This window comes from Sinohyriopsis cumingii, unplaced genomic scaffold (genome assembly GCF_028554795.1).
Source record: "Sinohyriopsis cumingii isolate HCF-2022 unplaced genomic scaffold, ASM2855479v2 utg000624l, whole genome shotgun sequence".
NCBI lineage: Eukaryota > Metazoa > Mollusca > Bivalvia > Unionida > Unionidae > Sinohyriopsis > Sinohyriopsis cumingii.
The window spans coordinates 3,284,607-3,298,029 of record NW_028315919.1 but is presented as its reverse complement, the minus strand read 5'-3'; the positions used below and the strand labels follow the sequence as shown (position 1 = coordinate 3,298,029).

General features: G+C 35.4%; 1 protein-coding gene across 2 annotated transcripts in view; it reads right to left on the bottom strand.

The window, feature by feature from the left end:
• Window positions 1–13,423, bottom strand: part of LOC149773619 (synaptic vesicle glycoprotein 2C-like) — a 79,570-nt gene that overhangs the window by 11,603 nt on the left and 54,544 nt on the right. For both annotated transcript variants that reach the window (XM_089946350.1, XM_089946349.1), the window contains exons 10-11: window positions 12,929–13,170; window positions 6,722–6,881 (exon numbers count right to left, since the gene is read on the bottom strand). In XM_089946350.1, the coding sequence (XP_089802476.1) occupies window positions 6,722–6,881; window positions 12,929–13,170 (402 nt within the window). The remainder of the gene's footprint in view (window positions 1–6,721; window positions 6,882–12,928; window positions 13,171–13,423) is intronic.

Genomic DNA, 13,423 nt, shown 5'->3' with positions numbered 1-13,423 from the left:
ATATCTTTTTCATGAGTGTATTCTATCATTACAAAATTTCTGATGAAATAAAACTTGAGGAATGGTGAGCATTGTGTTCATGTAAATATACCGCCGATTCTCCTGAATTCCATATCTATCTTGATGACAGAGATTAAAGCTATAGCAAAACCAAGAGGCCCAAGTGACCCTGATATCACTCAACTTTTAGTTGTCAAATGTCAGCCTGTGAATGCAAATTTACACACAATTAGGTCCTCACAAATGGAAGCTGCAGTAGCTCAGTGTTTAAGGTGTTGGAGTCATGACCTATTCTATGATCTGCCAGAATTCTCATTAATATTCAATGGTCTTGATCATAATTGAACTCATCTGAGATCTTAATGATGCAAGCTTGCATACAAAATCATATCAGAATTATGGCCTCTGGAGTGTTCATAAGCTCAGTCAATTATATGATTTCACCTCATTAATAGGCTTCATCAAAATCTCAGTCTGTGACTGATAAGCTCTTTTAAAAGAATACGCCACCTTGAGATGATGGCTGCCTAAATATCAGAGGTTCTCTCTTTTGATTGACCTAAATAAAAATGTAAGGCTCTGACTAGACAAAAGGAGTCTATACGGATCATCCCAAGCACAGATGCAACTAAGACTAGGGATTACAATTGGTTTAGAGGCTAATGATTCTTCACTTAAAGGACAAGTTGGCAAAGAAGAGAAACTGAATAACAGTTGTCACTGAATCAAAAGCAACCCCTTTCCAATGGTAAGGCATGAATTTCAGACCTTCTGATGAAAGAAAGAAGGAAGACCATTCTTAACTCATTCAGCCCCAGCACTGTTATCAGCATCTCTGCTGCTATGCCCCAGAAGCACTAAGCCGTGTCTAGCTGCTTGTGCCCCAGAGTTTTTAACTGTTTGAAAAGTTTTGACAACATCATGCACATGCATTCACTCTTACATAATTTCTCTTCTTATATCCAACTAAAATTTGCACAATTTTCACCAATTATTCCAAATGAATTTGTCTACACATTGATGTATTTTTTTCCTATTTGTCCAAGTCTTTCACAACTTATTTATACACTATTTACACAATTATGTGCAACGTTTATCTGCAAGAACTCTATCATCATCGCTGTGAGCATCCTCATCTTCTGATGATTTAATCTCAGAAATTTCTATGTCCAAATCTAAATCTCGCAAAATATCCAACTGGCGAACATATCTTTCCACAGCTTGCTCAATATTTTCAAGATCAAACCTGAGAAACTCCTCATTTTTGCACTCATGAAAAATCACTCTTATGTCTGCCATCATTTATGATTTTCATGAACAGAACACGTGTAGTGAAACTGCTCTCAAACAGTAACCCTTGGCTTCTGAACAATTCAAATTTCTACAAATGAAAGTAAAATCATTTCTGACTGATTTTATAGTTGTTTAGTTCTTGGAAAAAAAACATTTGTAACCAATCAGAGACGTTGCATCTAACATACATTCATCATGATTGCAGATGGGATCAGCCATTGAATGCAGTAAACAAACCACGACTACAGGCAGGATCGACCATTGAATACAGAAACCGGATCACGCTTACAGACGGGATCGGGGCCGAATGAGTTAAGGAAAGGTTCTACAAGCAAGTCTGATCCAAGGGTTCATAAAGCTGTTTAGATTATGATAAAAGAACGCATGAAAGTTTCATCAAAGCATTAACACGTGATAAGACTGAAACTCAAATTACTTGATCAGTTGTGAAGGATGAGGGTCTAACCATAAGGCGGAGAACATAGAGAATTTAAGAGTATTGGAGAGGTGGAGACCAGTTGATTTTTGTTGTTGTTGAAAAGATCGAAAAGAAAATCTGCAACTGCAGTTAAAGGGTGACAGATTGGATCAATGCATTGTTTACTGCACCAATTACAGAATATTCTACACATGGTATCATAAATCTTTGATATAAGTTGTGTTCTAGCCTGGGTGATACAGATGGCAACCCTATTCAAAAACTGATCTTGTGGACAGATTATTTAAGCCAGACATGAAAGTGGAGAATCTGTGGATTGTTGTACAGGAGGATACCCCTGAAAGGTGAGAAGGTGTTTATGTCCAATAAATCCCAAATGAGACTGAAGGCATCCACCACTCCTGCAGATAGGTCCAGAAATGAAGAGGCATTAAGTGGTAGCTTATTGTTCAAACTGGTTACAACAAAAAATTCTCTCTGCGACCAGCTAGTGCAGAAAGCAATCTGTCAGGACTGCCAGGTTGCTTGCAAGAATATTTATCTTGTCTGGAATATGGTGGAGTGATCCACTTCAAAACTGTCCGAGGTTTCTGACTTTCTGAACAAAGAAAAGGGTCATGAGTGCCCTGATGTCTGTGGTATGCCATAACTAACATGTCTGTGGCAACCATAACAAAGCTATGCATGATGAGTTGGTGTAAAGTGCCAGGAAGATGATCTGCATTTCTAGATTATTAATATCAACAGGAAGACAAACCCTGATGAACTACCCTTGGGCTCTAGGTGAATACTGGACATAGTAAGGTTCTGGGGCATGTATAAGAACTCCATCTAAAACCCTGGCCTGATAAAGCTACAAACTCAGTAGGTGACAATATCTGGATCCTGAAAGAATGTCCTTGTAGTATCTCCAGTTTCATAGCAGCATAATCTGGAGGTGTCATATAAAGATTTTTGAATGGGGGAACAAAATCTGATGCTGCATTCAGGGTTTCCAGGAGCAATAAGTGGATGAGGTCTTTTCAAAAAAATTCTTGTTATGATGAACAGCATGTGATCCTGTCAGATAAACATGAACTGCTCCTTAATTTGGGATGAAATATATCCCTGCGTAAGTCAAGTTTTGAGGAGGAATTAACACCAGGTGATTTAAGGTATTCCAGCTGAGTCAGGGGCCTCTAAGAATGGCAGGCCACAAAACTCTGTATATCAATCAGCTGTCAACATAATGGATGATGAGAGCCCTTAACCCTTTAAGCCCCGATCCCGTTTCTGCATTCAATGGCCGATCCCGCCTGTAGTCGTGATTTTTTTACTGCATTCAATGGCCGATTCCGTCTCCAAGCGTGATGAATGTGTGTTAGATTCAACGTCTCTGATTGGTTAGAAATGGGTTTATTCCAAGAACTAACAACTATTAAACCAATCAGAAATGATTTTACTTTCATTTGCGGAAATTTGAATTGTTCAGAAGCTAAGGGCTCCTGTTTTGAAAGCGGTTTAACTACACGTGTTCTGGTCATGAAAAATCGTAAATGATGGCGGACGTAAGAGTGATTTTTGATGAGAACAAAAATGAGGAGTTTCTCGGGTTTGATCTTGAAAATACTGAGCAAGCTGAGGAAATATATGTTCGGCAGTTGGATATTTTGTGAGATTTCGATTCAGACATAGAAGTTTCTGAGATTGAATCGTCCGAAGATGAGGATGCTGACTGCGATGATGATCGAGTTCTTGCGGATAAACGTTGCACATAATTTTGTAAATTCTGTATAAATAAGTCGTGAAAGACTTGGACAAATAGGGAAAAAACATACATCACTGTGTAGACAAATTCATTTGCAATAAATGGTGAAACTTTCTTGGATTTTAATTGGATATAAGCAGAGAAATTAAGGTAAGAGTGAATGCATGTGCACGATGTTTACAAAATTTTTCAAACAGGTAAAAACTCTGGGGCACACGCAGCTAGACATAGCTTTGCGCTGCTGGGGCGTAGCAGCAGTGATACTGATAACGGGTCTGGGGCTGAATGAGTTAAATGAGCTGCTGTTAGTCCAATAATCCTCACATACTCACATTAACCGAGCCCAAAACTTTAACCCATGTGCACAAAGATGAGATCGCAGTGATCAGACCACTCAGCTACCCAGAGGCTCTAGAAGGTGTTTTAAAGCGGAAAAAATAATTTAGATTACATTGCATACAATCTGATAATATTTCTGTGCTGAATTTCAGTGTAAATCTTGCTCATAATTAAACTCACTGGACAACTTGACGTTGATTCAAAATTGGATTTAAAAAACAGCCCCTAGAAATATATAAGTTGAACCCATTAGATAGAAGATCACTTCATTAATATGCGTGACTCTCACTCATTACTGAAATCATGTAAGATAAGGATCATATAAGCTTACATTCCAAGTCTGATCAAAATCTTTTGAGAAAAATGGCCTCCAGAATGGTAACAAGTCCAGCATATCAGAAGCAAGATCACCTTTTTAACAGGAACAGTGATCTCACTCAACACTGAACTAACCCAAGAGCCTGATGATACAAGCCCAAGTTTGTTCAAAACTGTATCAGAACTATGGCTTCCAGAATTGTAACAAGCTCAGCCAATTAGATAAAAGATTATGTTTGAAACTGTTGATATAAACCTATATTCCAAATTTGATCAAAACGGGACAAAACACATGGCCTCCAGAGTGGTAGCAAGCAAATGTTGAGTGACAGATGATAAATGAACACAGAGCTGGCTTTATGGTCAGATGAACTAAAAATACTCAAGTAATGCCAGTATGTTGACAATGCATTATGTAGGTGCCATCTGTGATGTATGGTACTCTGCTATATTATTTTTACCTCACATATTCAACCAATCAATCATTATCCTCCCCAAATAATCTGACCAACCAATCATGTCACCCCACTAGTTCAGACCAACCAATCATACTCCCACACATATTCTGACCAACTAATCATTTTTCTCCATGAATTCTGACCAATCAATCACCCACCCACCCCGATAATCTGAACTACCAATCATTCCTCCCCCCATATTCCAACCAACTAATAATACCCCCCCCCCCATTATGACCAACCTATATTCCCCCCACGATTTTTAAGTGTTCTGACCTACCAATCATTACCATTATGTACCATCTGGTATCACTGGTGATCTCACATGCAATGTGATTACAAAAACAACCTCAGACATGGCAGAGGTCTACCAAGCACTTATAAAGATCCAACTTCATTCATGGTAGAGGTCTACTAAGCACTTATAAAGATCCAATCTCAGTTATGGCAGAGGTCTACTGAGCACTAATAAAGATCCAATCTCAGTTATGGCAGAGGTCTACTAAGCACTAATAAAGATCCAATCTCAGTTATGGCAGAGGTCTAAGCACTAATACAGATCCAATCTCAGTTATGGCAGAGGTCTACTAAGCACTAATAAAGATCCAATCTCAGTTATGGCAGAGGCCTACTAAGCACTAATAAAGATCCAATCTCAGTTATGGCAGAGGTCTAAGCACTAATACAGATCCAATCTCAGTTATGGCAGAGGTCTACTAAGCACTAATAAAGATCCAATCTCAGTTATGGCAGAGGTCTACTAAGCACTAATAAAGATCCAATCTCAGTTATGGCAGAGGTCTAAGCACTAATAAAGATCCAATCTCAGTTATGGCAGAGGTCTACTAAGCACTAATAAAGATCCAATCTTAGACATGGCAGAGGTCTACTAAGCACTGATAAAGATCCAATCTCAGTTATGGCAGAGGTCTAAGCACTAATAAAGATCCAATCTCAGTTATGGCAGAGGTCTAAGCACTAATAAAGATCCAATCTCAGTTATGGCAGAGGTCTACTAAGCACTGATAAAGATCCAATCTCAGACATGGCAGAGGTCTAAGCACTAATAAAGATCCAATCTCAGTTATGGCAGAGGTCTACTAAGCACTAATAAAGATCCAATCTCAGACATGGCAGAGGTCTACTAAGCACTGATAAGGATCCAATCTCAGTTATGGCAGAGGTCTAAGCACTAATAAAGATCCAATCTCAGTTATGGCAGAAGTCTACTAAGCACTAATAAAGATCCAATCTCAGTTATGGCAGAGGTCTACTAAGCACTAATAAAGATCCAATCTCAGTTATGGCAGAGGTCTAAGCACTAATAAAGATCCAATCTCAGTTATGGCAGAGGTCTACTAAGCACTAATAAAGATCCAATCTCAGTTATGGCAGAGGTCTACTAAGCACTAATAAAGAACCAATCTCAGTTATGGCAGAGGTCTAAGCACTAATAAAGATCCAATCTCAGTTATGGCAGAGGTCTACTAAGCACTAATAAAGAACCAATCTCAGTTATGGCAGAGGTCTAAGCACTAATAAAGATCCAATCTCAGTTATGGCAGAGGTCTACTAAGCACTAATAAAGATCCAATCTCAGTTATGGCAGAGGTCTACTAAGCACTAATAAAGAACCAATCTCAGTTATGGCAGAGGTCTAAGCACTAATAAAGATCCAATCTCAGTTATGGCAGAGGTCTACTAAGCACTAATAAAGATCCAATCTCAGTTATGGCAGAGGTCTACTAAGCACTAATAAAGATCCAATCTCAGTTATGGCAGAGGTCTAAGCACTAATAAAGATCCAATCTCAGTTATGGCAGAGGTCTACTAAGCACTAATAAAGATCCAATCTCAGACATGGCAGAGGTCTACTAAGCACTGATAAAGATCCAATCTCAGTTATGGCAGAGGTCTAAGCACTAATAAAGATCCAATCTCAGTTATGGCAGAGGTCTACTAAGCACTGATAAAGATCTAATCTCAGACATAGCAGAGGTCTACTAAGCATTAATAAAAAGATTATGTTCTGCTGACCTTTAAAATTCCACTAATGTATTCCAGCCAATCAGATTAAATGTGTGTATCATGCTGGCATACTATTATGGCACTGATAGTTCTCCTTACCTGATAGCTGTAGGGAAGAGTTCAGTCTGCAGAACATCCAAAGCATTCCAACCCACTGTAGATACTGCCCCAAATGCACAGGAAATAAGCAGATTTTGTACTTTGTTATGTACAATGGGGATGAAGAAAACACAAATTCCTGATATCACCATACTTGAGGCTGAAACAGAAAAAAATGAAGGCCTTTAAATAAGGTTATCAAACAAATTTAAATTCTAATAATCCCTTAAAGGGACCTATGCTCTATTAGCTGAACTTCTTTCAAAGGAATCTACATTAAGTTTGTTTCTTCTGTCCTTTTATTCTTTGTAACTGCCGCAAATAGAAACACATCTCTGATATTGTGAGAAACACCAATGTACCAAAATTGGTAACAAAAATAATTTCTTACAAATCCAAGTTAAGATGTTGTCAAGATACCTTTAAGTGCAATACGAAATTATCTGTCATAGCCACTGACCTTGAATCTGACATAAAAAACAGAAGGTCATTGATTTATCTAACTCAGATATGACCATTCATTCAGACGATCATTGATTTATCTAACTCAGATATGACCATTCATTCAGACGGAGTAGTTATAATAAGATTTTCATGTTGGCTGTTGTGATGGCCATATTGAATGACAGATCAATGCCATTTTCATTTGGTAGCAACTAAGTATCATAAAGTCTTTTACTGAAAACTCCGTGCTAAATATGACCATCCATTTAGGAGTTGCGATAACAAATGTTTGAGCACAGCTTAACTGAGTTTCTTAAACTCCATTTTGTAGTATGTACTTAGTAACTGATCAGTAAGGATAAAAATCATACATGGTTTGCTATAATAAAAAACCAATCACCCATAATGCCCTGGCAAATGTTTATATACAGCAGGCTGTTTATGATTCATTAATTAAATTCATGTTGAAATTCTCAGAACAGTATTTTCTCAGCTTCTTCATGCCAATATCCTCTTAGATCTGGCACGTGTTTGGAGCAATACCTAAAGGTACATATAATGACTTGTCTACAGAAGTACATTAGCAATCTGTCTCAAAACATGCTGTGAACAAATTACAAGTTGATACAGAAGATATCTGTTATATATCTGTATATATATTTCTGTATATCTATCTTGTGCTTAATTTTTTTCAGTGATGAGGGAACTGTCTACATGATTTTTGTCATGATTCTAATAAGTAAACAAGATGTTTACTTGCATCTGAGTTCAAAACCTCATTTTTTTCCCTAGGACATTCGAGTGTTTAGATTAAGTGAAATTAGTATGTACAGGATGTGGTAAATAATTATTAATTCCTCTCATATGATCAGTCTGTGGAATCACTTATAGTTGTGTTCAAATATAATCTGAGCATAATCATTTAACTTATTTTTTGAAATTATAAAGTGCTCCTTGACTTTGTAGTCTAGAACACTTTTTTGAGATTATTGAAGACTCGTTCAAAGATATTCTCACTAATATCACTGTGATAAATCAAAACAATGAAGACTAAAGAAATTCATTCAGAACATTCTATACTTTTGGACTTGTGAAAGAACATTAGGATTGTTTGGGATTTAATTCACAATACAGTGTCTTTTTAATTTTCACTTTGTACTATAAGAAAATATATTATTTTTTATTTTACTAACCTGTTTGGTTTTGCTCCTTTTCTGTTACATAGTTTAAGACCATTGAGTCACAATACATACATCAGTATTAATTAGATATTTATAGTGGTATATAAGACTTAATTGCAGGCATGACAAACTTGTCAGAAAAATTTCTGTCAAATAATCAGCACATAACAGTTTTTTAAGTTGGGGGAGTAAAATTCTTGTGCACTTCTTATCTGTATACAGGTTGTTCCATTAATTGCCTGGCTGTGAGTGGTGGGTTCAGAAACCCATTATATGTTAATATGAAAGCAGCTTCTCCTTGGTTTCCAATTCACTGTTTGAATTTATTTGGTGCTGTGGCTTGGTACGTTTCATATTTGTTGAGCTAAAATCATTCATTTCTCAATTGTGGGCCACATTTCTTGATTCCTGCAGGTGATGCACATTTTTTCTGACATTGTTTTCAGACCCAGAAAAAGAGAGTGACATTCCCCTTTCTCTCCTCCATGTGCAGTGTTGATACTAAAATTATGCTTCCATGTCTTGGTTTTTGACAATTTCAGTCTGCACCTGCCCTAAATTCTTTGATATACACTTAATTTACAGTGTCATATGTTCATATGTCAAAATGGAATTTTCTGTCAAGTACACATATGCTGAATGATATTCAGGGCTTTCTATTCCAGTTACAAGTATTAAAGGACATTTTTTAAAGATAAAAACCACAATATGAATCAATATGTGTAGAATTTGTGAGTCTTGATAACAACAAGTTTGGAAAGCTGTTTAGGACTCCAAAAAACAGAAAGCTTCAGCAAATGAAAATGGCCTGAATACAGTATACACATACACTTCTCCCTCGATAACTCATGCACAACGGGGTCCACAAAGATAGGCCACACTATAAGCAAGGGTGCGAGTTACCGATGAACCTCCAAAAATTGAAAAAAAAATCCACTTAAACATCTAGAAAACAGCAAGTAGGGGAGTTAGAGGACTGGGCTTTTAATGACTGAATCCTTGTTTTACAATCACGTCGATATTAATTGTTAATAACGTGCTTTTTCTAATTCTTATTCTGTATAAATAACATTTATTTTCAAAATATCCAACATGTGAAAGATCGTTCCAACTGGTTTTAACAACCATCATGTGCACACGAAAACATCTGTGTATTACATCCCTGCTTTTTGTTTTGTTGATTAGTTTGATTCCTGGAGTGGTATTTAATCATATCCTGCCAAATCGGGAGTCTATTAGCAAGGAACTAGAATAACTGTTAATACATGATCTAACAAGATTCCTTTTTTTTAAAAACAATTTGTTTCATGAGACAATCATCTACGTCGAAACTCAATTTCTGATTTGTTCAATTAGTACATTATTGATGTCATGATTTCATTGGAAGTAACAGTGAAACTTCTTATCATCCTTTAGGATATCTCTTAGTGCCAGTTCAGGAATTCTCTGAAACTCTCTTGCCCACAACGGTCTGTATCTGTGAAACCAAACTCTTTTTTTTATGATGTATTCTTTTAGCTTGGTTGCCTTGCTATCTTTGATCACATTTATGAAAAAGTTGGGTCATTTAAGGTAGTTTATGTTACACAGTATTATTTTAACAGTGTTTGATTGATCCATGAAGTGAGTTCACCCAACATGCAATCGGGCCACTAGATTTTAAGTTTGTAGGATTTGTGTGCCTTTTAACTTTCCTTTAATCCACCTCCTTTATTTGATTCAAAAGACATAATTAACATCATAATACATAGGAGGCCAGTTTTTAATTCTGTGCAACACTACAACAAATACTTCCGCAAGTCAGTTATCAAAACACTGTCAGCACATAATTAGGTTCTGAGAGAAACACTTGCGTACATAGTTTTTATGGTAGATTGACACACTTTACGTCTAAATACACATTGCATTTATGATGAGTACACTTAAGAGGAACTAAAAGATAGAATTACAAAACAAATTTCACTTAAAATTATTTGTATTTAGGTATTAATGTATTGCCTACACTAGGCATAAGTGACATTTTCATTGATCAAAATTTCCTTGAATATCTTTAATTACGGTGTACTAAGAATGTCGTATTGGAAAGAAAATGTAACCACTTATATGACTTCTTATTAAAAGTTGATAATTTCAAAATGTTGATTAAAATTTTGAGGTCCTATCTACCGTTTTTGACTATAAAACAAGTGATATATCAACGTTCAAGTTACCAATTTTGATCGCAATTTACTTCAAGATTTAAGAAATTGGGATCATTTTTTATTTTATTTTTTAGTTTAAAAAATGGGATCCATGCCTGACCCCACATTATAAGCGAGTTCGTGAGTTATCAGGCACGAGTTATTGAGGGAGTGGTGTAGATAAGTCAGATTTCAGAGTGCCATATTGTATCAGTTTTTAGATTTTAATTACCACATACTGTAAATACATTGTTTTTCTCAGAGATGTTGTTGTGTTATAAGATTAGGTCTTATCTTTCAGTCAGGTAAATTATCTTTACTGATGTAACATTTATAAACAGTGTTTCTATATTCTGTGTTTTATTATGCTGTAACCACCTTTTATTTCTGTTACTAAATTTCCTTGTTTCCCAATTTCAAACTAGGTCACAATGATTTCTGGATCATACATTTAAACCTTGATGAGAAAATAATAATTCATGTAAATCTTTTGACAACAGTCATTAAAAATATCAACTCATGAAAATATCCAGTTTACATGCAGTGAAAATAAGTTCATGAAAATAAGTTTAAATGCAATGAAAATAACAGTTCATGAAAATATGTTTTAATGCAATGAAGTAAGTTCTGATAATATCATGCTTCAATGCAATAAAATAACAGTTTGCAATATCATGTTTCAATGCAATGAAATAACATTCTGCAATAATATCATGCTCCTGTGCTATGAAATAAGTCTGCAATAATATCATGCTTCAATGCAATTCAATTACATTTTGCAATAATATGCTTCAATGCAATGAAATAACACTTTTGCATTAATATCATGCATCAATGCAATGAAATAACACTTTGCAATAATATCATGCATCAATGCATGAAATAACACTTTGCAATAATATCATGCGTCAATGCATGAAATAACACTTTGCAATAATATCATGCATCAATGCATGAAATTACACTTTGCAATAATATCATGCATCAATGCATGAAATAACACTTTGCAATAATATCATGCTTCAATGCATGAAATGACATCTTTGCAATAATATCATGCTTCAATGCAATGAAATGACATCTTGCAGTATCATGCTCCTGTGCAATGAAATAAAAGTTTGCGATAATATCATGGTTACATACAGCAAAATTAGCAGTTCATGAAACTATCCAAAAAAATATGCAATGAAATTAAGAGTTATTTAAACTATCTTAAAACAGGCAGTGAAATTTACAGTTCGTTAATACACTGAAATTTACAGTTCTGTAATGCAGTGAAATTTACAGTTCCTTGATACAGTGAAATTTACAGTTCAGTAATGCAGTGAAATTTTCAGTTCTTTAATGCAGTGAAATTTACAGTTCCTTAATGCAGTGAAATTTACAGTTTGGTAATAAAGTAAAATGCACATTCCGGTAATGCAGTGAAATTTACAGTTCCTTAATGCAGTGAAATTTACAGTTCATTAATGCAGTGAAATTTACAGTTTGTGAATACAATGAAATTTAGTTCCTTGATGCAGTGAAATTTACAGTTCAGTAATTCTTTAATGCAGTGAAATTTACAGTTCCTTAATGCAGTGAAATGCACATTCCTTAATGCAGTGAAATTTACAGTTCCTTAATGCAGTGACATTTACAGTTTGGTAATGCAGTGAAATGCACATTCTGGTAATGCAGTGAAATTTACAGTTCCTTAATGCAGTGAAATTTATAGTCCATTAATGCACTGAAATTTACAATTTGGTAATGCAGTGAAATGCACATTCCTTAATGCAGTGAAATTTACAGTTCCTTAATGCAGTGAAATGTAGAGTTGCTTAATGCAGTGAAATTTATAGTTCTTTAATTCAGTGAAATTTACAGTTGCTTAATGCAGTGAAATTTTCAGTTCCTTAATACAGTTAAATTTACAGTGGCTTAATGCAGTGAAATTTACAGTTCGGTAATGCAGTGAAATTTCCAGTTGCTTAATGCAGTGAAATTTACAGTTCCTTAATGCAGTGAAGTTTACAGTTCAGTAATGGAGTGAATTTTACAGTTCCTTAATGCAGTGAAATATACAGCTTTTTAAAGCAGTGAAAATTTACAGTTCCTTGATATAGTTAAATGTACATTGCTTAATGCAGTGAAATATACAGCTTTTTAAAGCAGTGAAAATTTACAGTTCCTTGATATAGTTAAATGTACACTGCTTAATGCAGTGAAATTTACAGTTCCTTGATATAGTTAAATGTACATTGCTTAATGCAGTGAAATATACAGCTTTTTAAAGCAGTGAAAATTTACAGTTCCTTGATATAGTTAAATGTACATTACTTAATGCAGTGAAATGTACAGTTACTAAGAGAAGTGAAATTTACAACTCCTTGAAATATCCTGATGCATAACATTCTACTCACCTAACAATGGTTTCCTCCCTAATTTATCCATCACAAGGATTGTCAACAGGTTTCCTGGTAAATTTGATAATGCAGTCATGAACCCATCAAAGAAAACCCAGTCATCTGGAATGGGGTTACAGGATGTTGTAGTGTTGTTCTGGTCAGCTGGCATGTTTTCTTTAATACCGTCACATGGGGATCCACCATATTTTTCTACTCTGTTAAATAATTCTGGAAACCACATCCAAAGACCATAATATCTGCAAAAGAGGGCAATGTACTCTTGCAAGTTGACCTTCATTTTTTTCTTCACAATTTAACAGAATTTCCTAACAGTACATATACTATCTATATATGCCTTTAAGAAGTGTGTCCTGTTACAAACAACAAAAGACCCTGATTTGACATCACATAATGTGCCACCAGATCAGTGTCTATGTTGTTTGTTGTATTGATTACTCCTAACAAACTTCACAGATCCAAGTTTGTGCAGTTTGCAGTTGGATTTGACTC